Source organism: Hemitrygon akajei, chromosome 7 (genome assembly GCF_048418815.1).
Source record: "Hemitrygon akajei chromosome 7, sHemAka1.3, whole genome shotgun sequence".
Taxonomy (NCBI): domain Eukaryota; kingdom Metazoa; phylum Chordata; class Chondrichthyes; order Myliobatiformes; family Dasyatidae; genus Hemitrygon; species Hemitrygon akajei.
The window spans coordinates 51,241,453-51,268,325 of record NC_133130.1 but is presented as its reverse complement, the minus strand read 5'-3'; the positions used below and the strand labels follow the sequence as shown (position 1 = coordinate 51,268,325).

Here is a 26,873-nt window from a genome sequence, read left to right as displayed (position 1 = left end):
CTCTTGCTTCGATTTAAAAAGACCGTTGAGAAATTCCTCTCCTTTTTAAACCTTTGACATTTTACATCACGCACCTGCGCAGTCTAGCCTCTTTTCCCTGAGCAATTAAAAAAATGACTTCTCTCCTTCACTCTCAGCCTCTTACTTCAATTTAGCTGACATTTTTCTTTATTCAATTTCAAGTTAGCCTTGCGTGTTGCCTCGAAGACTTGTCTGAGCCTGGCGTCATGCTCTTGTTTCGTCGATCCCCAAATAATAATATTATCCATGGATGTATCTACGTCCTCAATGTACTCATATAACATGTGAATGGTTTTATGGTACACTTCCCCGCGATCTCGAACACACTGCTGCTGATCGGTCCAAGTGGTGCAATCTATGCTCCAAGGCAGCAAACAACTTCCAAGCCAACTGGCGCATGCAGCGCCTCAAGGCGAGTCAAGAAAGACACAGGAGGGCGTCTGCTCCTGCCCCAACAGGCGGTGCTCCTTGCCCCATCTGCGACCGTATCTGCACTTCGGACTTCGGCCTCAGAAGTCATATGCGTGCCCACAGACGTTGACTGCGCAACACATTTGTCTTCCTCGGACTTCGAGAGGCTACTACTACACTTCAGGAGCTGATGCAATTCCAAAAGGAAGCCTAAGAAAACAGTATCTGGCAAAAGGAGTGTTAAAGGTACACAATTTTGAACTCGGTTCATCTAATTTGAATTGCCAGAATCGGAGGATGCATCTAATTTACTAAAATACTTTGCATTAGCAAACTATGATGTAATTTCTTCATGAGTGGGCAATTTGAAATGTTCTCTTTTAATGGCCCGATTCAAGTCTCTTGGATCTAAACAAATCCTCAGTTTTCCATTTTTCTTATCAACAATGACAAGCAAATTGACCCATTCAGTTGGTTCATCAATTTTTTTTATGACTCCTAGCCTTTCTTTTCTGTCTGGCTCTGTTTTCAGTTGATGATGTAATGCAAAAGTTACTTTTCTGCATGGATGTATTACGGGTTGCTCTGTATTGTCAATTTTAATTGAGTGCTCTCCTGGAAGACAACCAAGCCCTTTAAACAAGTCTTCATACTCTTTCATCAAGTCACTGTACTCTGACTCTGTGTTGCTGTCCAGGACTAAAATTCTTTTCACCAAATTAAGTCTTACACAGACAGATAAACCCTGAATTGACTGTACATTTTTGGCACAACCACAAATGAAAGCGTATGCACAATATTTTTGTGTGATACCTTTGCCATGCATGTTCCTTTAACTGGAATGTATACCCACTCACTTCTATATTTGTCTGATGTAACTTCAGTCTTGGCTTTAAAGCAATAAACTCAGATTCTGCAAGAACATTTACTTGTGCTCCAGTATTGAGTTTAAACAGAATATTGTTTTGATTCACTTGCAATGGAATAGTCCAATCACTCTTACTTTGTTTATTTTCACAAAGCACATCTATATAAAATTCCTCACTTTCATCTTCAATCACATCATTTATTTGTTTCATTTTATTTTCCTTCTTTCTATTTTTACAACAGCGTGAAAAATGATTAATCTTACCACAGCCATTGCAAATTTTGCCATATGCGGTACACTGATTTGGACGATGTTCCCGCATGCAACGATCGCATGACTTTTCTTTCAAATGCCGTCTTGCTCTCTGTCAGTTTTGTCGACGTATTGTTATATTTCTTGATGTATTTGTGCTTTTTTACTGTGTTTACATTACAGTTTTCGACAGAAAGCTCTTCAGCCTGCAACGTCATGGTCTCAGAAGCTTTGCAAAGTGCCAAAGCTTTTTCAAAATTTAAATCTTGCCCTCTCAACAGCCTTTCTCTCAGAGCATTATCTCAAATGCCACAAACAAGTCTACCTTTAATGAGAGAGTCTGTGAGCAACCCAAACTCACATGTTCTACTACGGTTTCTTAACTCAGTAACATACTGATCGATTGTTTTCGCAGCTCTCTGCGCACATGTGAAGAATTCATAGCGCTCATACGTTAAATTACATTTAGGTATATAAAATACTTCAAATCTGTCCATTATTGAATTGAATTGAAATTATCTCCATCTTCAAAGACATAATTATTATATACCTCTACTGCATCATTGCCGATTACATGGAGCAGAAGTGCAGCTTTGTTTTTTTCCAATTTTTCTTCATAATCGATCGCCGATAAGTACAGTTCAAACTGTTGCTTGAATATCCTCCAATTCGCAGCTACATTGCCAGTCAACTGAAGTTTTGATGGGAGTTGTAAACCTTCCATTTTACCGTTTAGAGTTTGAACTCTTTTTTCGATTATCTTCGATTCTCCCGTATTATTCTTCCAGAACCACTTCTGACATCATGTTATGTTACTTCTGTTTAAACGTACTGTGGGTTAACAATGAAGAATCATATTCTGGAACAATTAGAGAACTTTTATTTACAGTAATAAACAAACACATCTTAACCCCGCCACGTGCTGGAACATTCTAGCAATCCTGTGTGTGCTCAGTGCTCTGTCCAATCATGTACTGGCATATCATTGCACATGATATCACCACACCACACAGTACAAGTTTTTTCTGAAGGGTTAATTGTAGCTATTGGTTTGTAAGAATAATGGTAAGGATAACCTTTTAGCGAACTATATTGGGTACATTTTAAGATGAGCAAGTAGTTTGCTCTACGGCAATTCCGTGAGAGAAGACTAAGGAAGACAAAGTCAGTAATACTGTATCTTTCTTTTTTAATCCATTTTGTTGTTAATCTTCCATGACTGGGTGAGCAGGGATTGCACAGATCACCATACTGGGGCAGATGTGTCCTGGTTGGCTCTGACAAATTCCAAAATCAGCACAATTACAGCATTAGTGAGGGTCTTTGATTTGATTAGACCCATTTCTTACACTTTACCATATTAGTAGTGAAATATTAGTCCTATAACCAAGCCTGTAAATCATGGTTGGAGCAGCAGTCAAGGTGGTTCCCATTTCCATTAAGGTTAGTTGCTATTCTTTTCAGCTGCGATGAAGCTTGTTGAACCAGTGTTTCACAAACTTAGCTATAATAACAGTGCTTTAAGTCTCTTTGTGAAATGTAAAACATTTGCTTTTTGGCTATTCCAAAACAGTATTTTTTGGGTGCTTCATTACGCGGCACCAAATTGTTGGTGCCTTGGGCAGCAGTGATCCCCAACCTTCACTTCAAAAACACCTTCAACAGGAAATGTAGAAGAAAATTGTCACTATAATTCTCCAAATACACAGGTGCGATAAGTAAATCAAAGTCAACATCTTTTCTTAGACCATAATCAATTCTAATAACTCTCAGTCCAGATCTGATAAACAGGCCATATCATTCACTAACTCAAATTAAGCACTCACTTCATCATGGAAAAACAATACCAGAGGCCTTACTGTATATTAAGGTGGTTAAGAAGAAATTGCAGAGGCATTTGCAGAGAAACATGCCACATCATTTGCCACTAGTGAAGTTCCCAAAGACTGGAATGTGGCTAATGTTGTTCTGTTGTTTAATAAGTATAGCAAGGACAAGCTAGGGAACTACAGGCCAGTCAGAAGATGCTGGAAGGAATTCTGAGTGTAACCCCCTGGGTCACCTCAGGCTCGCTCAGCTCATTCTCGTCTAGGGGGAGCAGCCTTCGGCCCCGCCAAACTGGGTAATCAACTGGTGTGGATGCTGTGTGATGTCCCTGCCTCGCCCAAAAACAGACAGTACACCTTATGCGATTAAATGAGTACAATTTATAAAGATTACTATAACTAAGTGATTAATAACAATACAGTATATATGAAGGAAAAGAAAATAAAGAAAAGGCACCAACTTATCAAAGTCCAAACCACTTCCTGCACAACTGTTGGAGCTCAATTACTGAAGTCTTCTGGCCACCATTCGATCCCCTCCGAACTCCTCGACTCGCAGCTCAGGACCTCCCGAAGTGGTCAACCAAGCACATCTATCTTTGTCTCCTCTCCTCGGGGTACCTCCTGACCTTGGACCCCCGCTTGGGGTCCGTTCCTCGCCCAGTTTACAGCATCGCGTCCTCACTCTCTCACCCCCTCGCGCCGATCTCCCCAAAAGCTCGCCAACAATAGCTTACAGACTCAGAAGAAAGAACAACATTAATCCCAATCGGTTTACAAAGGAATACAATTCTCGTTATCAGTAAATTTTAACCCAAACAAGCTTCCAGCACTCTCTTGCAACAAAGAAGCTTTCCTACTTTTAACAAAACAAAGAAGCCATTTTAATTAACATACACAATAACAAAGAAAAAGAAGAAACCCCCTTTACACTCTCCCCCCACCAAATAAAAGTCATGTCCTCATGACTATTAAATAACTCGCCACCTTTCCTGCCAACATACCCTAACCCAAGCACAAACAGTGACATCTCCTCTCCACACAGTAAACCTCACGCCCTGTTCCCCAGGCGCTACATAGGCTAACTATCTGGGAGTTCCCTAACCCTTCTGAGACCTCCGTACCTCTTCACCTAAACCCTTCAGGCTAGGACACAACTGGGGATACCTCGGGCCCACTACCAACTCCTCTCTCAACCTCTCACTCATGCCCTCCACTGCGCACAGCTAACCCTCCCCATTACACCTGACTCAGTGGGAGAAGGGCCAAAGGTCTCTTCCTCAATCGAGGGAAAGTCAGCAAAAGGCAGCATGTACCACACATCCAGCACATCATCCTTCGAATCTGTATTCTTCCTCATTTCTGCGATTGGTAGCTGCTGTTTGATCTTCTCCAAATGGAAACACGTGGCCTGCACTGTTCCTGCAGTCTCTTCAGCCTCCTGCAATCGAGATATCAGCTTCTTCTCTGGCCCCTGAAACTCTCGCCACAGGCTCAGCAGTTCTGACTCATGCATCCCGGCCACCTCAATCTGGGACGCAGTTACTCCAACAGCTTCTTCCACCCCGACCTGAAAAGCAGCCGTTAAAGATTGGTCAGCCTCCAGTTCAGTATTCACTGCACTTATCTCCAGCTTTTTCTTCCTCATGACTTCTTCCAGATCAACTTTCAGGTTTTGCACTTCATTTGAACTGTCGACGGTCATCTTCAGGTTCCCTTCAAGCTTCCGCTTCCCTCTTCTGAGATTTGTCTGTAATTTCTTCACCTCCGCAAACTCCCCTCTCCAGGCTCTCAGTTTGCTGTTGCCTTCAGTTAGACAACTTTCTTTGTTCTCTCCAACTTGTAAGTCTTCCCACTGGTTCCAGATCACTCTCTCCAGTCTCTCCGTCTTCATTTCAAACTTGATTCTGTAGAGACAGTCACTCACGAGCTGCGACCTTCGCCAGCCCTGGCACGTGTCCAGAAAACACTTTAACTCTGTAGTTCTCAGCCGATCCTGCAACAACCTCACTTCATATTCTCCCGAGGCAAATACAAATACCAGGACATCATCCACATACGCCAAAACTCCAAACACCTCCACATCCCCTATGGTCTTCCACATGCCCCGCGGGAAGGTTGCAAGGGCTCCAGATATGCCCTGTGGCATATTTTCGGACTGGAAGACTCCTAGGGAACTTATAACGGCCGTCTTCTCCTTGTCGGCCCCACTCATTGGGATCTGGCAACATCCACTCCTCAAATCCAGCACCTTAAACCACTTCGCACCACTCAGATAGGCCATCACCTCGTCGGCCCTCGGGGCCATAGGTCACTGACAGTGCGCCTCTTCAGCGCAATATAATCCACACACTCGCTGCCTACATCTTCCACAGCTTCAGGGGCCAGTCGCCGCAATCTCTCTCTCACTGAGGTGTCTTCAGCGGTCAACTCCCCTCCCTCGTGGTATTTCGCAGCGTCCACGAAGAGGGTCACACCCTCAGATACTTCCCCCAGGCCGTACCACCACCGGCTCTTGTTTGAATTCGGTATCGGCCCAATGCTGCTACACACGTCCGCACAAGCAGCTTGAAACTCTGGGTGCTTCGACAATGCCTCCAAACAGCGCTCACCCGCCTCCTCCGGGCAGGCCCCCAAGCGCACCAGCAGGATACTGGTTCTCTCCAGAACCGAAACGCTGCCCGTCTCAACAGTGTCCGGACACATCAGCATTAATGATTCACGAACCTCAGTTCTCAGAAAAAGAAGAAACCCCCTTTACACGAGGGTCAGATTTATCAGCATTTGGATAGACAGAATCTGACGAGGAGAGTCAGCATGGCTTTGTGCGTGGGAGGCTGTGCTTGACAATTTTTAACAGAGTTTTTTTGAAAAAGGTAGATGATGACAGGGCAGTGGATGTTGTCTGTTTGGAGTTTAGCAAAGCTTTAGACAAGATCCTGCATGATCAGTTGGTCTGGAAGGTTAGGTCCCATGGAACCCAGGGAGAGCTGGATAATGTAGGTGAATTAAAAATTAGCTTAGAAATAGGAAGTAAAGTGTGGTAGTTGAATTTTGATTCTCAGATGGAGGCTGTGCACCTCAGGGTTATTTTGCGCTATTTGAATAAATGATTTGGATGTAAATGCGCAAGGTTTGATCATTAAGTTTGCAGATTATACTAAACCAGAAGGTGTTGTTGGAGGATATTGTTGATCAGTAAGGGAAATGGGCTGAGGAATGGGAAAACGATTTCAATACAGATAAATGTGAGGTGATGCATTTTGGAAAGTCAAACATGTGGGACATACTATGAATGGTAGAAGACCAGGGAGCGTAATGGAACAGGAGACCTAAGAGTACAGATGCACAGATTGTTGAAAGTGGCGTGGTAGGTAGACAGGATGTTGAAAAAGCTGTTTAGCATGCTGGCCTTCATCAGTCAGCACCGAGTACTGAAATAGGACATTATATTGCAGTGCATAAGTTGTTGCTGAACTGCCTGTTAAACAGCACTTTCGATTGTACAATTTTGATTACCCTGTTATAGGAAAAATGTGATTAATCTGAAATCTGAAAGGAGGGAAGAAAAGATCCATGAGGATGTTGCCGGGAATAGAGGGCTTGAGTTATAGGGAGAGGTTGGCCAGACCAGGTTTTTCTTCCTAGGAGGATGAGGGGTGAGCTTTCAGAGATGCTGAAAATAATGAGGGGCACAGATAAGGTGTTTGTTAACAGTCTTTTTTAATGTCAGGCCAAAAATTAATGATATAGGTTTAAGGTGATGGGGAAAGATTTAAATGGGACCTGGTAACATACGTATACTTACTGTGATAATACTTTATAATAGATTTGCTTTGAACATTACCTGGTGTTGAGCATTTGCAGTCCTGCAATGTGTCGCATGTTAAAACAAGGGTAATGCTGTTTGTGGATCTCAATGCCATGAATTTCTATGTCAAGGAAAAATTCCAGGAGACAATAAATGGCAGACATCACTGAGAAATCCAGGTTGTTGTCCACTGTTGTATCAGAGGTTTCACCAATAGTCTGTAGTCCAGAAGAAAGTATAGGAGGATGGTTAGATTGAGAATGGGAAGTAAGAATAGAAGCAACTAAGTTTGCTAGTTGCCAAACATATGGAGAAATGTTGCTTTAAGCTTAAAACTTGTACCTAACAGATGGGAAACAGAATTTTAGAAAATTGATTGGAAATACTGATGCATTTGGTGTGCATATTTAGAAAACGTAGTTCACAGCAGGAAGACAAGTGGCAGCTGGAATCTGAAACGCCAGCTGACTGAATCTAGCAAGACCATAAATCTAGGTGTGAATGGAACGGCTGGATGAGATGAAGGTAAAGACAGCAACTCAAATGAATAGGTCAGGTGGTCTCCACTAATATCAGCAGGCATTGTGCAGAAAATAACTAGTAACCATAGAGAGGTAAAGCAGCCTTTACTTTGTAATGAGACAGCAACATTATACTGTAGGTGTCACAGAAATGAAAACAAATGCCTACCAACTTAATTAGTTACTCCACTTGGAGAAACCTCACCCTTTGGTACATTATCTTTGAGACAGTTTGTGGAGAATTGTTTATTTTTAGATAGACACCCATACTTCTAAAAAAAAACAAACGGGTGGATTCTCACCAAAAAAATGATCTCAACCAATCGTGCTAGGAAATAGAATAGTGGCTTAAGAGAAAGGTGATGACCTTGGAAGGTGACTGAAATGTCCTTTGACAGTATTACTTGCCTTCTGTTCAATCTTCCCTGAAGCTGATGATCTTATATGGGATGAGAAAAAGTTTCAACCTCTCTGACTTAATCTGTAGACTTTTCACCACCTATTAACTGAAGATAAGCTGTAGATCATTGAATCAGGATGTCGAATATCTATGGTCCACTTATACTGATACAGAACCTTCAGGAAACAGGACCTTTAGCCCATCTTGTCCATGATAACTGTGTTGACCAGTGAGCTTGTCCATATTTGGCCCATATCCTCTAAACCTTTCCTATGCATGTACTTATCTAGATGGCTTTTCAATGTCATTAATGTGTCTGCCTCAGTTTCTATTTTCTGGCAGCTCATCCCAAATATGCACACTGTTTGTGTGAAGAAGATGTCCTTGAGTCTTTTTTAACTTTCTTGCTTCTCATTTTAAAACTATGGCCTGTTGTTTTTAGCATCCTTTCCTTTGTAAAAAAAAAGTATGTGCTTTCACTCTGATTGTGCTCCTCATGATTTTATACACCTCTGCCAAGTTGGCCTTCAATCCCCTACAGTCCAGGAAATAAAGTCCTAGTCTATGCAACCTTTCCTTGTAATTCAGGACTCCACATCCATCCAACATACTGGTAAATATTTTCTGCATTCTTTCCAGTTAAATAGTATCTCTCATATAATAGGGTGACCAAAACTGTATACAGCCTCTCCAACATGTTACCTGCATCATAACTCCCTATGGTCAACACCTGATGGACGAGGGCCAGCATGCCTTATGCCTTCTTCATCAGGCTATTTACCTGTGATATGACTTTCCTAAGTCCTACTCTGGTTTGATTGTTCAAAGTGCAATTCCTCACATTAACTTGGATTGAATACTATTTGCAAATCCTCAGCCCAAATACTGAGCTGATCAAGATTGCCTTGTAATTATTATAAACATTTACATTGTCTACAACACCACATATTTTAGTATGTCACACACTTACTAAACATGGTTTGTATATTCCCATCCAAATTATTTACACAAATTACAAACAGCAAAGTTCCCAGCACAAAGCCCAGTAGTACACCTCTGAACATAGGCCGCTAATCTGAGAAACAACTCTCAATCATTACCCTCAGCCATTACCACTGAGCCAATTATGAGTCCAATACACTATCTTCCTATAGATACTTTGCAATATACCTTTCCAGACTAGCCTGCATGAGAGACCTTATCAAAGGTCTTGCTAAAGACCATATTGAAAATATCCACAACAAAATCCTCTTCTACTACTTGGTTACCTCCTCAAATTACTCCAAGAGCTTTGACAGACATGATCTTCCACACACAACATCATGTTAATAGTCTCAAATTAGACCCTGCCTCTCCAAATGTTGGTAGATCCTATCCCTCAGAAAGCCCTTCAGCAATTTACCCACTACAGATGTCAGACTCACCAGTCTGTAGCTTCCTGCTTTAGTTTTGCCTTTTTAAACATGTGGTACCACATTAGCCACTCTCTCATCTTCCAGAACCTCAAATGTGGTGAGAAATGAAGCAAAATTCTCTTCAAGGCCCCCTGCAATTTTTTTCTCTAGCTTGCTCTGAGATTACACTGGGTCTGGTTAGTGTCTAGGTCTATCCGGATGGTAAATGCTCTGCCTGTGACCGCAAGAAACTGTAGATAGTTGTGGACACAGCTCTGCACTTCATGGAAACCAGCCTCCCTTCCATGGACTCTGTCTATATTTCTCGCTAACTCAGTGAATCAGCCAACATAATTAGCCTGAACATTTTCTCTTCTTCCCTCTTTTATTGGGCAAAACATATAAAAACCTTTAAGCATGTACTTACAGGCTCAAGGACAAATTTTAGCCCACTGCTATAAGACGTTTGAGTTAAAAGTTAAACTCTGCGACATAGGGGACAGCAGAGCTTCACTTCCAGATGTGCTTAATGCCTTCTATGCTCGCTTTGCGCACTGGAATAGGGAGGAACGATAGCGGATCCCCACGTCTCCCAATGATCCTTTGGTCTCAATATCTCAAGATGATGTGTGGAGTGCCTTCAAGAGGGTAAATCCAAGAAAAAAATCCAGTTTGGATAAAGTACCTGGCTGAGTACTGAAGAGCTGTGCCGACCAACTGGCTGGTGTATTCAGGATATCTTCAACCTCTCACTCCAGTAGTGTATGGTACCCAGCTGCTTCAAGCAGACTTCCATCACACTGGTACCAAGAAGAGCGTGGTAATCTGCTTACATGACTATCACCTAGTCACACTTAACATCCATGGTGATGAAGTGTTTTGAGAGGCTGGTGTTGAAGCATATCAGCTCCTGTCTAGTGGCAACTTGCATCCGCTCCAATTTGCCTACTGAAGCAATAGGTCTATAGCAGATGCCATCTCGTTGGTTCTTCACACAACCCTGGAATATTTAGAGAGCAAAGATGCATACATCAGGATGCTCTTTATCAATTACAGCTTGGCATTTTATACCATCATCACCTCAAAACTAATCGGTAAACTCCAAAACCTAGGCCTCAATACCCCTTATGTAATTGGACACTGGATTTCCTCACTTGTAAACCCCAGTCAGTTCGGATTGGCAAAAGCATCTTCTCCACAAACCCCCAAAAAAAATCTGCAGATGCTGGAAATCCAAGCAACACACACAAAATGCTGAAGGAACTCAGCAGGCCAGGCAATATCTATGGGAAAATAATAGTCGACATTTTGGGCCAAGAACCTTCAGCAGGACTGGAGAAATAAAACTGATGAGTAGATATAAAAGGCAGGGGAGGGGAGAGAGAAATGCAAGATGATAGCTGAAACTGGGAGGGGGAGGGATGAAGTAAAGAGGGAAGTTGACTGGTGATAAAGATAAGGGCTGGAGAAGGGGGAGTCCAATGGGAGAGAACGAAGGCCATGGAAGAAAGAAAAGGAGGGAGAAGCATCAGACGGAGGTGATGTGCAGGCAAGGAGATAAGATGAGAGAGGGAAAAGGGGGTGAGGAATGGTGAAGGCAGGGGAACCATTACCGGAAGTTTGAGAACTCGATGTTCATGCCATCAGGTTGGAGGCTACCCAGATGGAATATAAGGTGTTGTTCCTCCAACCTGAGTGTAGCCTCATCACAATAGTAGAGGAGGCCATGGATTGACATATCAGAATGGGAATGGGAAGTGGAATTGAAATGGATGGCCACTGGGTGACCCTGCTTCTTCTGGTGCTCAGTGAAGCAGTCTCCCAATCTATGTTGGGTCTCACCAACATACAAGAGGCCACACCGAGAGCACCAGCCACAGTATATGACCCCAACAGACTCACAGGAGTAGTGTCACCTCTCTTGAAAGAACTGCTTGGGGTCCCGAATGTTAGTGAGGGAGGAGGTGTAGGGTCAGGTGTATCAATTGAACGTGAGTACCTTGGGTCCTTAGAGGGTCAAATGAAGAAGCTTGAAAATGAATCTGGAAGCCATGTGGTCAATTGAATATGAATACCTGGGGTCCACAATCTCCATCAGCACAGGAGCACCAGAGGGATGTGTACTTAGCCCCCTGCTCCACTCGCTTTATACCCATGACTGTGTGGCTAAGTACAGATCCAACACCACATACAAGGTTGCTGATGACACCCGTTATCCCTGTATCAAAGGGGGTGATGAATCAGCATACAGGAAGGAGAGTGAACACTTGGCAGAGTGGTGTAATACCAACAGCCTCTCACTCAATGCCAGTAAGACCAAAGAACTGAGTGTAGACTTCAGGAGAGGGAAACCAAAGGTCCTTGAGCCAGTAATCATTGGAGGATCAGAGGTGGAGAGGGTCAATGACATTAAATTCTTGAATTCACTATTTTAGAGGACCTGTCCTGGACTCATCATTAAAATATAGTTGCAAAGAAAGCATGATAGTGCCTCTACTTCCTCAGGAGTCTGTGGAGATTCGGCATGTCATCAAAAACCTTGGCAAACCTAAAGATTTATGGTGGGAAGTATGTTGGCAGGCTGCATTACAGCCTGCTATGCGAACACCGATGCCTTTAGTGGAAAATCCTATAAAGGATAGTGGATTCAGCCCAGTATATCACAGATAAAGCTCTCCCAACTATTGAGCACATCTACATGAAACGTTGGCATAGAAAAACAGCATCCATCATCAAAAATCCTCACCAGCTAGGCCATGGATTGGGCTGCTGGCGATGGTGGTGGAGGTGGAAATGATAGGGTCTTTTAAGAGGCTCCTGGATAGGTACATGGAGCTTAGAAAAATTGAGGGCTATGGGTAAGCCTAGGTAGGGACATGCTCGGCACAGCTTTGTGGGCCGAAGGGCCTGTATTGTGCTGTAGGTTTTCTATGTTTCAATGTTTCTGTGCTCTTGCTGCTGCCATTGGGTAGAAGGTACAAATGCCTCAGGACTCGTACCACCAGGTTCAAGAATAGTTACTTCAACCATCAGACTTTTGATCAAAAGGGGATAACTACACTCATTTAAGGACTCTTGTTATTTCATGCTCATTCTTTATTACTATTTATTTATTATCTGCATTGGCACAATTTGTTCAGTTTACAGATCCTCTTTACAGTTATGGTTCCATAGATTTGCTAAGTAAGCCCACAGAAAAAGAATCTCGAAGATGTTTATGATGACATGTATGTACTCTGATAATAAATTTTACTTTGAAGTTTTGAACTTTGAATGGTTCTTTGATGGAATCTTAACTTTACAATCTATCTCATTTACCTGAATTGCACTTTCTCTTCAGCTGCTATTGTTTGGATTCTGCTATTGTTTTACCTTGTACTGTCTCAATACATTGTGTAATGATTTATATGAATGAGGTTTTCACAATACCTCAGTACATGCAACAATAATAAACCAAAGCTAATTCCAATACAATCCCATCAGAGTGACCTCCTCCTTCCTGTTTATAAGTTCCATCCCTACTGTCTCACTGGATGATTCCCCCAAAATTATCCTCTCTAATGACTGCTGTTATGTTCTTTTACATCAAAACGGCAACTTCCCCTCTTCTCTTACCTGCATCTCTGCTGCGCTAATATTCTGGAACATTAAGCTGCTAGTCCTGACCTTCCCTGAACCATGTTTCTCTTTTGGTTACGATAACCCAATTTCCAGAGCCAACTCACATCCTGAGTTTATTCACCTTACCTGTCAAGACTCTTGCAATTTCAGACTTCCAATGGCAGTTCCATATTTTCATACTTCTCCAAAAGATTGATTCCTTTTAAGTAATTTGGCCTGGGCCCTTGCTTAAATGTTCATTACAGACAGATCGACGTCAGAAATGACAGGTTTCTCCATATCTCTAGAAGTTTCAGAGACATATAGTGATGAATAAGGAAGTTTAACAGCCATTAGTATTCAATTATTTCAACAAAATGCTGTACATGCAAGCGATATCAACCACAGAAGTATGAATATTAATTTGGCATGGTCATGGGATAACAGATCAAAATGCTAATGCATGCAGGCCGACACTGTAGCCTATCAGATAGAGTTAAAGGTTGATTTGTAATTTACCAGCTGAGCTCATGAACCTTGAATTTTATTCCATAAAATTATTAGTTTGCTTTCTTAAAACAGCTGGGTTTAGGATGTAAATGGATCTTTAAAATTTGGCACTTTTTTTTAACAAGAAATGTTATGTTATTGTTGCATGCTGACAATTTGTTTAAAGTTTGAGTTTATGATTCTTGTATTAAATTTCAACAAATTTAATCTGTATTATGATAGGGAAGTTCTAGAACTTCAGTTTTTCATGTAAAATTTCATGTTTGAAGTATGTGCTTTACTTAGACCTAAAGGAGGGAAAACTAATGAATTACTATTGATAAGAAATTATAAATACAATTGGAAAACTATTTTTAAAATTATATTAAATGGTGTTAGATCACAATCTGGCATTTTACATTTTTATAGGAGCAACAACTGATTGGAATATCTTTTTTCAATGTTATTTATTGAATTAATGATAATTGGCAACATCGTTTTAAAAGACTGCTTTCAGGATCTTTGAGAGCAAAATAAAATGTTCAAACTGCAGGATACTTTACACCATTGAAAACCCGGGTTTATGGGAGGATGGGAGGACTTAAAAGTTATTATATAATACAAAGAATGATTTTTTTAAAAACATAGCTAAGGTGGTAGGTGAGGAAAGAGGGAAGGATTTAGTTAAATGCAGTGAAATCTGAAATTGCCTTGGAAAGTTCAAATCCTGAAACTCGAATTTAAACCTTACATTTCAGGCTATTTGTGAACAATCTCAACAGGAGGGACACTTGGTTATGCTAACCAGTTAACTGTATAGAAAGTCAAGATTCCTAAGGACACGCTAAAACCCAGCCTTCAGCTCTCAGTTATCTTGGCTCCAAGGCATCTGCACTTCATAGCGGACTTTTGAGGGGCAGGAAAGAACTCAGAGTTTTCATGTCTTAGTTAATAGGCCTCAACTGGATTCAGGTTTAAGCAAGCAGAGTAACCCTTTCGAATTAACATTGACGAGTGCGTTGTTTTTTAGTATTTTAATTTTGAAAACAATTTTCAAATTAATTTTCTAGTTGGTATTCTCTTTTTTTAATAATGCTTCCATCAGTTTTAATTATGTCTGAATGACAAATACATATACTGTATGTACATAACATCTTCATGACGGCATTGACTGTCATTCTGGGGGTACAACCAATCGCCTATGTCTGCCAAGACATCATACTTGCTGATCAGCTGGAAGCTTTCATCCAAATGGATGACTGCACCCAGGTTCACGCTGGAAGGAACAACTTGATTAAAGGGTATGTCACTAGTGAATTTGGGTGGTTTACTGTCAATTGGTAGATCAGGCCAAAAGATTTAATAATGAATTAAAGTGATATTAATGCATATTTTAAATTTAAATTAAGGTGCAGGAGTTTCCTGTTTTCTGTAAACTGCTAATGACATCACATTGGAAACACAGTAGAATATGAGGTGCTGAAGAATTGGCAGGGCTTTGCATTGCAATCTGACAAGTCCTTTTATAATTATTCCTATGAAAGGCTTTGCTCACAGTACTTGTGCTGAATATAGCTGACAACTTTTGGTTCAATTCAATAACTTTGGAGGGTATTGAATGCAATGTTGACTTTGCAGCTCCCTTTTAACACATCTGAATGGATACCATTTATGTTGTGTTGGTTTAGACCATGGATGAGAATCAAAATGGACAGAAGTGGAAACACTACCGGTAGGAGTAATACTGGCAACAGAAAAAGAGAGGGATCATCAAAGAGACAACAACATAATTTGAGCAAGGACAAGATTCCTCAAATTCCTCTGCACAGCAGTATCTCTGGGGTCCTGTATTAGGTGGTGGGATCTTGTTCAAAGAGGATCTGCTACCAGTTGGTACCTCTACTACCAAATGAGCTTATTTGCCTTGAGCAGAGACTTTTGAAAGAGGTCGCAGTTGTCAGTCTTCAAGAACATGAGGCTGGGATTTTGAAAAAAAATTGGGATATGCATTCAGAAAAAGCATTCCATTAATACAATGTTTAGACCTGCAGAAGTTACAAGACAAAACACCTTCAGAACTTTCCAGTAAGTGTCTATACACTAGGAATGATGCAGATTGCTGAGCATATCGTTCAGCCCTGATTATTCATATGATTTAGCTCCATCATTTTGTCCATCTGATGACCAAATTTAAAACCAGTTTCTCTACGTGCTTCATCCAGTGCAAAAGCATCAGTTTAGGTTTCTGCCATTCCCACTGATTTAGCATCTCTTCATGAATAACTACTTCAATCTAAGTGTGAAACTGCCCGCTAGGCCTCAACCACAAATGGTAAAAAGGAGAAGGTGGTGCTTGTAAATCAGGGATCAACTTTATTCGCCACGTACAGTACATTTACCTGTATTAGGAATTTGCTGGGGTATGTTGATGTGACATGCAACTGAAAAAAAAAGCTACAATCAACAATCATAAAGAATAAATAATTATATACAAATAAATTTTGTGGTTATAGTATGGATATCAATAAAATCTGATATAGGTTGATTACCCCTTATGCAAAATGCTTCTGATTTCCTGTTGAACTGTTTCTGGTTTCCAGTTTTTTTTTGGATTTTGCAATATATAATAAGATAGCTTGGGATTTCTGTCTCTGAACTTATGTGCCACTGGTAAGCAGTATTTGTCTTACATTTGTTTATCACACATATGCACTTAACAGTAAAAATGATTACATACCCTCAATGTAATTGGTGCAGGGTAACAAAAGGAGCACTCCAACATCGAGAGAATACCTGAATCTGCTGTTGAACTACAACAAATGTCAGGCTTTCAGTCTCCACCTACGAAGTTGTGTTTTAAATAAAAGGTGTCAGTACACTGTATTTGTATTTCACATTTTTTAAAAGGTTTCATATAAGGTATAAAGACAAATAGTATTGTAGACTTGTTTTGATGTTAGATTTTCATCAGCGACAATCTTTGCAAATTTGTCACTGAATTTCTTTGCTGCTTCATGATCGGGAGACTTTAGAATATTTGAAATCTTTAAAAATTTAATGCCCAGCCTTTTCTTAAGTTTCTGCAACTAGCCCTGTTGAACATTCACAATTACCTTCAATTTTCAGTTCATTGTGATAGATCTTTTCTCGTTTCCTGATTAGCATACTGTTGAGTGGCATACTTTAACTCCTACGCTGATGTATTCTTTCAATATGCAATTAAAATTTTCATTTTTTTCTTTATGCAATGTTTTTCTATTTTTCATTAACTTCTATTCATTACATATGTGAGGCCACTTGTCAGAACTGTCTGTGGCTAGTAGAGTTCTGTGCATCACCTGCAAACCTCTGCAGTGCCTTGTGAAACTTTCCATTTGTGACGCCATGTCAGCACTCAAAAAAGTTTTGGATTTCAGGGGTTTTCAGATTTTGGAATTTTAGATAAGGTTTCCTCAATCTGTATACAGAATAAATAGCACCTATGTGAGACTCCTGAATGATGTCCTTTGATTTTGGTGTTCCCACAGTAAAACAGCTATAAGACATAGCCGCAAAATTAGGTCATTCAGCCCATCATAGCAGATCCTGTATCCCACTGAACCCAATACACCTGCCTTCTAACCACATCTTTTGATGCCCTGACCAATCAGGAAACTATCAACTTCCGCCTTAAATATACCCACGGACTTGGCCTCCACTGCAGTCACAAATTCACTACTCCTTGGCTAAAAAAAATCCTCCTTACCTCTGTTCTAAAAGGTCACCTCTCAGTTTTGAGGCATTGCCCTTTAGTTCTGGATACCTCCACCTTAGAAAATATTCTCTCCACATCTACCTTATCTAGCCCTTTCAGCATTCCGTAGGTTTCAATGAGATTGCCCTGCATTCTTCTAAATTCCAGTGAGTACAGGTCCAAAGCTGCCAAATGCACCTCAAACGTTAACCTCCTCATTCCCAGAACCATCCTCGTGAACGTTCTCTGGTCTCTCTCCCATGACAACACATTCTTTCTGAGAAATGGGGCCCAAAACTATTGACAATACTCCAAGTGCGGCCTGACGAGTATCTTATAAAAGGACAGCATTATCTCCTTGCTTTTATATTCTATTCCCATTGAAATAAATGCCGATATTGCATTTGCCTTCTTTACCACAGACTCAGTCTGTAAATTAACCTTCTGGAAGTCTTGCACAAGGATTCCTAAGTCCCTCTGCACCTCATGTTTGAATTTTATCCCCATTTAGATAATAATCTGCACTATTGTTCCCTTTACCAAATACACTATCATTCATTTCTCAGCACTGTATTCCATCTGCCACTTCCTTGCCCATTCTTCCAATTTGTCTAAGTCCTGCTGCAATCACATTGCTTCCTCAGCACTACCTACCCCTCCACCTATCTTCATATCATCCGCAAACTTTCCCACAAAGTCATCAGTTCCATTATCTAAATCATTGACAATGTGGAAAGCAGCGGCCCCAATACTGACCCCTGTGAACACCACTAGTCACCGGCAGCCAACCAGAAAAGGCCCCCTTTATTCCCACTCGCTGCCTCCAGCCTGTCAACCATTCCTCTATCCATGCCAGTATCTTTCCTGTGATGGAATTCCTTATCTTGTTAAGCAGCCTCACGTGAGGCACTTTATCAAATTCTTTGCCCACCGTGCTTGCTACTTCCTCGAAGAACTCTAATGGATTTGTCAGACAGCACTTCCCTTTACAAAAACTATGTTGACTGACTTTATCATTAGTTTCCAAGTACTTTCCCAACCACTGAGGTTAGGCTAACTGGCCTATAATTTCCTTTCTTTTGCTTTCCTGCATTCTTAAAGAGTGCAGTGACGTTTGCAATTTTCCAGTCCTCTGGGACCGTGCCAGAATCAAGTGATCCTTAAAAGATCATGTTGAATGCATCCTTTAGCTGGACCTGGACTAGGGGATGTAGGATGGATGATGAACACCATGGGAAAAGGACAATGGAAGAGAAGTGCAAGCCCCCAGTTTTATGACTCCTCTCATAATTCTCCCTTTCAGGCCCACTTTCTCCTCACTAGTGTAAAGATTAGAGGCAGAAAGAGATATTAATCCCATTCAATCAGTGTTAACTCTCCAGCAGAACCACTCAGTAGTTCACCTTTTGGTTTCTCTCTAAAGCTTTGCAATTATGTCCACATCGTATAGTTATCCAATTTTCTCTTGAAGGCCATGTTGGAGTCAGCTTCCACCTCATCTGCAGGCAGTGAATTCTACATTTCAAAGGTATACAGTATAAGAAAGCATGGAACACTGGAGGAAATTAGCAGCATCTACGGAAAAGAGTGAACAATTGACATTTCGAGCTGACACCCCTCATCAGGACTGAGAAGCAAGGGGGAAGATGTCAGAATAGAAAGCTGGGGAGGCGGGGAAGGGAGAAAAGTTAGCTGGAGGGTGATAGATGAAGCTAGGTGGGTGCAAATTCAAGCCTGGAGAAGAAAGGATCTGATATGAAAGGACAATAGGAGAAAGGGGAGCAGGAGCGGACCCAGGGGGAAGTAATAAACAGGTGAGAAGAAATGAAAGGTCAGAGTGGAGAATAGAGGAAGGTGGGGAGGGCAAGGAAATTTGTTCATCGGAAGAGGAAATCGATATTCGTGCCATTAAGTTGGAGGGTACCCAGACAGAATATAAGGTGTTGCTCCTCCACCCTGAGGGTGGCCTCATCTTGACACAATCATCTGGTGACTATTTTGCTACAGATCAGTGAAGTGTACCATGAGTGCCACATTGAATAAAAATAAAAATCCTATGAAGTTCTAGATGCACTTGTTTCACTGCTGAACTTCTGGAGTCGGTTCATGAATATGTCATTTATTTCATGTATATTAGCATTGTCATAGAGGTCTGCAATACCTTATCATCTTGCTCAAGGCAGACACCCCTAACCTCACTGCAATTACAGCCTGGCTCATCTCACACACTCTGCTGCCACATCACAAATGCCCTGTTTGCTGAGATATCGAGGTGTGGCATCGTGTCCTGATACATGAAAGACAAAGCTCAGCCTTAAGTGGGCCATTAAACTATGGAGGAACAAGTGAAGGAGAGGCTGAATTAGGAAGATCAAACTTTAAAACCTGCAGTAATACTAAATTCCACCTCTTAAAATGCGTCAGATGCATAAAAGTCACCAAGCCCAGCATTCTTAAAGCACATGAATCTGAGTATGGATAGATTCAAGACCTCATGGGAAAACTGAATTTTAACCTCTACTCAGGTAATGATTGTATTAGAAAAAAATAATCTCAGTCTTATTTATAAAAAGAGTGAAGTATGCAAACATTTACAAGAAGCAATTACCTGCTCTGGGTTAATAAACTAATGTGTGTTTGTGTGAGTCTGTTAGAAACACTCAGCATATACAGTATGTATAAATAAAGCCCTTATAACAGGTGACAGCTGTGCATAAAACATTGACAACAAAGTTCATATAAATATTGAATGTTGTGCATGCTATGTAAAAAGTCAGCATTTATTTTCACAAAATGCTTCATAAAGATGGGACAAGAAAATTGAATTTTAGCTTCATCAAGAACTGACTAAAGAAGTGACCATTCTGTAATCAAATTTATCAGAAACTATTTGTATAATTAAACATGATTACTGTCAGAGCTGGTACGGGTCAACATATGCATTTGTAAGTAATTTGTATCATGTCAGAGTGAATGGACACCCGAGATGTATAAACTTATAGGGTTAAATTAGGTTCAATAAAACCCAGTTACACCGTGATCAATCAGAATGATAGATCAAAACAGCTTTGAGAAGAGACTTGGGGAGTAATTTTCAGCAGGAGCATGTTCTTTGAGCTATCTACCTCCTTATGTGGAAAACTAGCAAAGCTTTGCATGAATATCTATTATTCCTTTTACTATTTAGTCATATAGTAAAAATTTATATTTTTATGACAGCATAGTAGCAAGTAAATGTCACAAATGCTGAGAAATGACAATAATTCAAATAAAGTAAAACTCCATTAATCTGGTATACTCAGGACTTTGATGGTGTGAGATACGCAGATTTTCTGGACTATTTGATGATATTCATATTAAGAGTCTAACATGTTTTTAATTCACAGAAGAATAATAAATTTTCCAGTAAAACTGGAAAGTTTACTGGAGCCGGGAAAGCAAAGCCCTAGCAGATTTCAAGGGAATGTGGTTATCAGTACCAGGAGAGTTTATAGGGTGTACAGGAACCAGCAACTAGTTGAATGAAAGAGAGTACAAGAAACAGATCTCCTTCAAGAAAAAGGAAACAGATGATCAGTTTTACTGTAATTAGGCACCTCTTCCAAACTTTATAAATACCAGCTCACTATATACTCTGCTGCCACAGGAATGGGCAACAACATCAACATCCTGATTCAAATCCTCATTGTCCTCAATGCTACTGGCTCCTCAATACCACAAAGTTCTCAACCTGCATTTTAGTTCCCTAAGCAACATCACCTCCACTCTTTGGACCCTTTGCAAGACTTGATTAACATCATGTGTATTGTCCTTAAAGGAACACATGCACACAGCAAACAAACAGGTGAAATCTTAATTAAAATAAATTTGCCTGAATGTGAAATCCGGAAGCCAGGAAAATCAGATTGGCGACAGCCAGCCATCACTGTCATCTCCTCTGAATGATGTAGCCATCACCCTGATCAAATGCTGCCATCATTACCATTATTAATATATAGTAAAGTTAGTGAACTTTGGTGAAATTAGTAAAATTTTATTCCCTGACTTTGATTCAAAATGTGCCCCAGCACACATGGGTATTAACCTGCCAGAGTGCATCCAATGAATTATTAGCTTTCCTCTCTTTAGTTTTGTAAGTTATTATTTAAATAGAAGTACCAATTGTATTTCAATCCAGAATTTTCTGATTGCACTATTTAAACTCAAACATATATTCATAAGACACTCTTCATCAACTATATTCGTGTAGGTACTAATACACTTGAAAGAAACAAATTCACGCCTTTCCTTCAAACAGAATTTGTATGAGCGATGTGCTATCACACTCATGCTCTTTGCACACTGGTCATGTATTTACCTCTCTTACAAGCAACTTTTTATAAAGCGAGCTCTGACCAGATCGGTGAGGTGCAGTGGTGTGAAGAGTCTGCACACAGCAATGCTTTGACAACTGTCAAAGCCAACCTGGGGTCCACAGACCCCTTGCTTAATAGTGTTGGTCATGGCATAAAATAAGGTAGGGAACCCCTTGTCTAGGCCATGCAGCCAGAATTCCCAGCTAGTAGAACTTCAAAGAATTTGTGAACACATAAAAGTCTATTACAAAAATAATCAGCAGAGAATTAAAATAAGTACATTAAGAAAAAGTATTTAAAAACAAGTTAATATAATTTAACACAATTAATTTATTAAAAAAAAACTAAATTCCTGAAATTTACCACTCACCTTTACTGCCATACCTCTCCATAGAAACAAACAAAATTTCTTCCAGTTATAACCTGACTGGAGGATCATTTTCTTGGATTTTAGCTGAGAAATTGCAGTAAGCTGCCACTGAGGAGTTCAGGATAATAGTAAAAATGACCATGTGGTAGTGATCCCACAGGATGATCAGTATTTTATTTGGATAGCAGGCCCAAATTTCCTGACAGTTACATGGGGAAATGCCAACAGTTCTCCTCATGAGAAGTCCAACCAATGCAGGCACATTGCAAGGTTGCTATAGGGCTGCATTCAACTTGCAATGATTACTTAGCAGGGCAGAAGTCTGGAAGTTCCAATCATGCTTTGTCAAACTTGCTGATCGGCAGATGGTAACACATCTGTCAATCAGTTGTGTCAGTAGACTCCACATGGAGTCTAGCTACATACCCATCTTGCTAGGATTGCCCAGCAGTTCTCTCAGACCTTGCATCTGTTGACTAGGTGCAGGATCTGATCCAAGACCCTATTGATATCCAAGAGGATTTCTGTGCTATGGTTTTAAGAGAAAAGATTTCCTGGATTAATTTGATTTTAGTTATAAACAAGTGTTTAGGTTTTCTTTAAAAAGCAAACACGAGGAAATCTGCAGATGCTGGAAATTCAAGCAACACACACAAAATGCTGGTGGAACGCAGCATTCCTTATAGATGCTGCCTGGCCTGCTGCTTTCCACCAGCATTTTGTGTGTGTTGCTTAGGTTTCTTTAGGGTGATGCTCTATTTTTATCAATTTGTTTTAAATAATTAATTACCTCATTGTTATCAACATTTAAATATCTGTGATTGTCAGTTACACTTAAAAGAAAATTTAAAACCTTTTACAGTGAAGAAGATTTGGGGGTTGTCGTCAGGCATCAACATTTTCAAGGACATTTTGGGCGGTCATAAATTTCTTGCAGGTACTTAGGCTTTATAGGGACATAGTGAGGACCATTCGAGCCCTATCACACCAGGATTTGGTAGGTACAGGTACTGAGTGTTATGGACAATGAGACTGAACCAGCAACATTCAACCCGATACCGCAAGTCAGAATTTCTGTACTTTAGTCAGTTTGGACAAAACACAGCACAATGAAACTAATTATAAAATCATAATTGTCATCAGTTAATCAGAAGTATTAAATTATTTAACATTTTGCTGGGGAAGCAAAGTCATTAAAATTGAATGTCAGCTATTGTCTTTGTTTCTACAATGCCTGTTTGAACTCAGTCTGATTAGATCAACAGAACTGCTCGAGAAAAGAAGAGAAATTGAAGAATTTACCAGAAATTGAAGCGTTTCCACTCTGTGAACCATAATTACAGCTATACAACGTCTTGTATGAATGTCGAGGAACACTGATGCTGATGCTTAACTTTATCTTGACACAGCAATCATATCTCATCTTCAGATGAGTATACCCTGCCACTAGACAGTCACTTCTCTCCTTCACGTCTAAAACAACATTGACCTCTTTGTCTTCAAGCTACAGGCTTGCACTTACAAAAAAATGAGCAAATCATGTTTACTTCCTATGGATGGTAATGAAATTGGAAAAAGTATTTTATTTGTGACTCTGCCTAGCCTCCATTATTCAAGAGGCACTTTGGTGAATACAATATAGATTTTAAACTCTGAAGGACTTAGTTATCATGAAGCCAAAGTAATGACAAGCAACAATGTGAATGTAAAATAATTTAAGGCAATTTGGACAGCTACAGTTCTTTTGTACAGGTATTTGATTAGCTAGAGCCATCAAATGTGAGAATCATCATACTGTTTCAAGGGTCAGAACGAAGGCCTGGAATGATTCAATAAAAACCTTTAAGAGATATTTTTGATTCAAATGAATGTGCATCTCTTAGGACAGTGACTGATCTCCTCTGGAATAGGTCACCTCTTCTTAACAATGAAAACAAATGCACATCTCAAAGGCAAAGTTTGTAGTCATATTGAGACTTGTAAATTAGAGTCTTGTCTAAGCTGGACGTATTCACTGTGCAGTATTTGCAGCACACACACTGAACAAGGCTGATATCAGCAGCACAACAAATTGTCCAAATATCACTCTTCTGAGCACTTGTTACAGCCATAGAGATAGTTTGTTGGACTAAAAACTGGCCCAGGTCAGGGATGTGCAATAAGGAACAGACCGAGTAGGGAGTGACTACAATCTATAGATACAATATGGAGCTAAAAGCCACATTCCTAGTTTGTAATCCAATTATAAAGATAAATATGTTATCAAATACTTATGGTATGTAAATAGGACATTAAAGCAATAGATTCATGCTTGTTGAAATCTCAAGGTGTTTTATTTTTAAAAGAGATGTTGATTTGTCTACCAGGTATCTGATGAAATCATCCAGATTGTTCACAGCATTTGCTGTGATTGGTTATCACTGAATTGTTCAAAGATGATCTCAGAAAGATATGACCAGATATTTTTTACTGACAAAGCAGTTAACGGCTATTTTAGGCACAAATCTTGAACATTACTCAAGATTTAATAACCTGCACAAAGAACACTTGAGGGTGTTTGACTTCCACCCGAAAAATTGGTTTAGTGCAATCTAATTTCCAGACTAAATGAATGAGAAATCATTGTAATGTCAATCATAGCAATTTAGCTTGAAAATTGGTTATTGAAGGATGTGTTGCACTGGGAATGTGTACAGCAGAATCACCAGGACGTTCTGCATTGGAGGACTTGAATTACAGGAAGAGATAGAACAAGCAGAGCTTGTTTTCACTGGAGCAACGGAAGGTATTGCGCAAGGGCAAGAAACAAAGGGCAAAGCAGGGTTTAAGGTGAGAAAAAGAAGTTTGAAGAGAGATGTGAAGGGAGAGGTTTTTTTTACAAGGGTATGGTTCATACCTGTAACACACTGGCAGATGAGGCAGTAGAATATGCAGCAATCATTATATTTAACAGGCATGTAGAGAGGCACATGAATAGGCAAGGCAGAGAAAGATATAGGCTTAATCTGACAAGTTGAATAGTGTAGGTGGGGTGAAAGGTTAGTATGGACATAATGGCCCGAAGGGGCTTGTTTCTGAACTATGTCACTCCATGGAATTGTTTCAGGGATTACAGTGGGCATACTTTTAAGTTGCCAGCATATTCTCATTGACATGAGCAAGGAAAGATGGGAATGCAGGTGTGGGAAGAGGTAAGTTTAACCATTTAGCCCCTGCATCCTGAATTAAAAGAGGCAATTTGGTTGCAATAGGTTTGTGATGGAAACTGATTCAACACAAATTTTTGGCACTGGGGGAGAAGTTCTTTAGCATTCATTCAGTGCTGGGATTCTAGGGTTTTCCATTTTTGTAGACAGATTGTTTGAGAAAGTATTTTGAACAAAAATTGCAGCAGTGGTGGGTGTGTCATCTGCAACAATACGTGCACGAAGAGTGACTGAATGTAGTTACATTATTGGGATTACATGTTGTGGCCCATAGTTGTAGGAACTGACTGATTAAAAGTCTGGAGAATCAAGGCTCTGTGAATGTTCAGACTGTGAGACGAGAGGGTGAGTGAGTGAGAGAGATCAGAGATGGAAAGAAATGTGCTCAGACAGATAGAAAGCAACAGAGAGGGATACTGAGAGACATAAACACAAAAGATTCTGCAGATTCTGGAAATCTTGAGCTAGACACACGAAGTGCTGGAGGAAATCAACAGTTCAGGCAGCATCTAGGCAGGGGAATAAACAGCTGACAATTTGAACTGAGACCTTCATCAGGACTGAAAATGAAGGGGCAGAAGCTAGAAGAAGAATGTAGGAGGACGGGAAGAGGTACAAGCTGGTAGGTGATAGGTGAAACCAGGTGAGGACCAAGGTGGGTGGATGGGGGGTGGGAGGGAATTGAAATAAGAAGCTGGGAAGTGATAGGTGAAAGAAGTAAAGGGCTGAAGATGAAGCAATCTGACAGGGGAGGGCAGTGGACCAAGGAAGAAAGGGAAGGAGGAGAGGCACTGAAGGGAGGTGATTGACAGGTGAGGAGAAGCAGGGAGTGGGGAACCAGAGTGGGGAATGGAAATAAAATAGAAAAGGAGAGAGGGAGACATTACCACAAATTTTAAAAAAAAAGTTCTTATCATCAGGTTGGAGGCTACCCAGATGGAATATGAGGAGTTGCTCCTCCAGCCTGATTGTGGCCTCATTATAGAGGTAGAGGAAGGCATGGACCAAAATGTCAGAATGGGAATGGGAAGTCAAATTGAAATGGGTGGACGATGGGAAATCTCACCTTCTGTGGTGGACAGAGTGGAGGTGCTCAACAGAGAGACATGATCTTCTAGTTTAAACATGTCTTTCATTCTCCGGTCTCCAATGGTTTTATAGAACTGTTGAAAGTCAATCCAGATTTTCAAAGATTATGAGAAATTAAAAAACTACACTTCAAACATCAGCACAATTTAAATAAAAGAATAAAAATATCTTTACCTTAACCCCTCACGACTCTTTTGTCTATTGAGGGAGGAGCATTCTCTTTGCCAGGTCCACTCCTGTGCAGGTTCGTTGAGAGGATTCTTCAGTGGGAAAATGTAGACAATTCATATTCTGCTGATGCATTAGTCAGAAAGACAGTGGTGAGTTGCTGCTTCTAGATCTGTGCCCTCTATTTTTGTAGATATACACAGTTATCCAAACACTGGCATCTGTTGCAAACTAAAGTCTGCTACTGTTGATAGGCAGTAGCTTTTAGTTAATGTAGCTCAATGCAATTGGCTACTAATGCCTCTAGAAAACAAGGCTTTGATATATTGGCTTGTTATGACAAAGTCTGATCCTGATGC

The 26,873-nt window shown here is 40.4% G+C and overlaps 1 protein-coding gene across 3 annotated transcripts; it reads right to left on the bottom strand.

Annotated features, from left to right (window-relative positions):
• Positions 1-1,478: 1,478 nt before the first annotated feature.
• Positions 1,479-26,422, bottom strand: LOC140730435 (uncharacterized). 3 transcript variants are annotated; one of them, XR_012099607.1, is made up of 6 exons: positions 26,324-26,422; positions 15,993-16,034; positions 13,252-13,408; positions 10,190-10,504; positions 7,226-7,407; positions 1,479-2,383 (listed from the first exon to the last, which is right to left on the bottom strand). XR_012099607.1 is itself a non-coding variant. In XM_073050837.1 (2 exons), the coding sequence occupies exons 1-2, from the start codon at positions 5,270-5,272 to the stop codon at positions 2,365-2,367; spliced, it is 597 nt and encodes a 198-aa protein (XP_072906938.1). In that variant the 5' UTR covers positions 5,273-5,314; the 3' UTR covers positions 1,479-2,364. The 3 variants fall into 3 exon arrangements, 1 of the variants encoding a protein (XP_072906938.1); XR_012099606.1 differs by lacking the exons at positions 7,226-7,407; positions 10,190-10,504; positions 13,252-13,408; positions 15,993-16,034; positions 26,324-26,422 and adding an exon at positions 3,840-5,314; XM_073050837.1 differs by lacking the exons at positions 7,226-7,407; positions 10,190-10,504; positions 13,252-13,408; positions 15,993-16,034; positions 26,324-26,422 and adding an exon at positions 4,695-5,314.
• Between the last annotated feature and the right edge of the window lie 451 nt (positions 26,423-26,873).

What these genes read in the sequence shown, in the direction of transcription:
- LOC140730435 (XM_073050837.1), bottom strand. Translation starts at nt 5,272, where the DNA reads ATGAAGACGGAGAGACTGGAGAGAGTGATCTGGAACCAGTGGGAAGAC.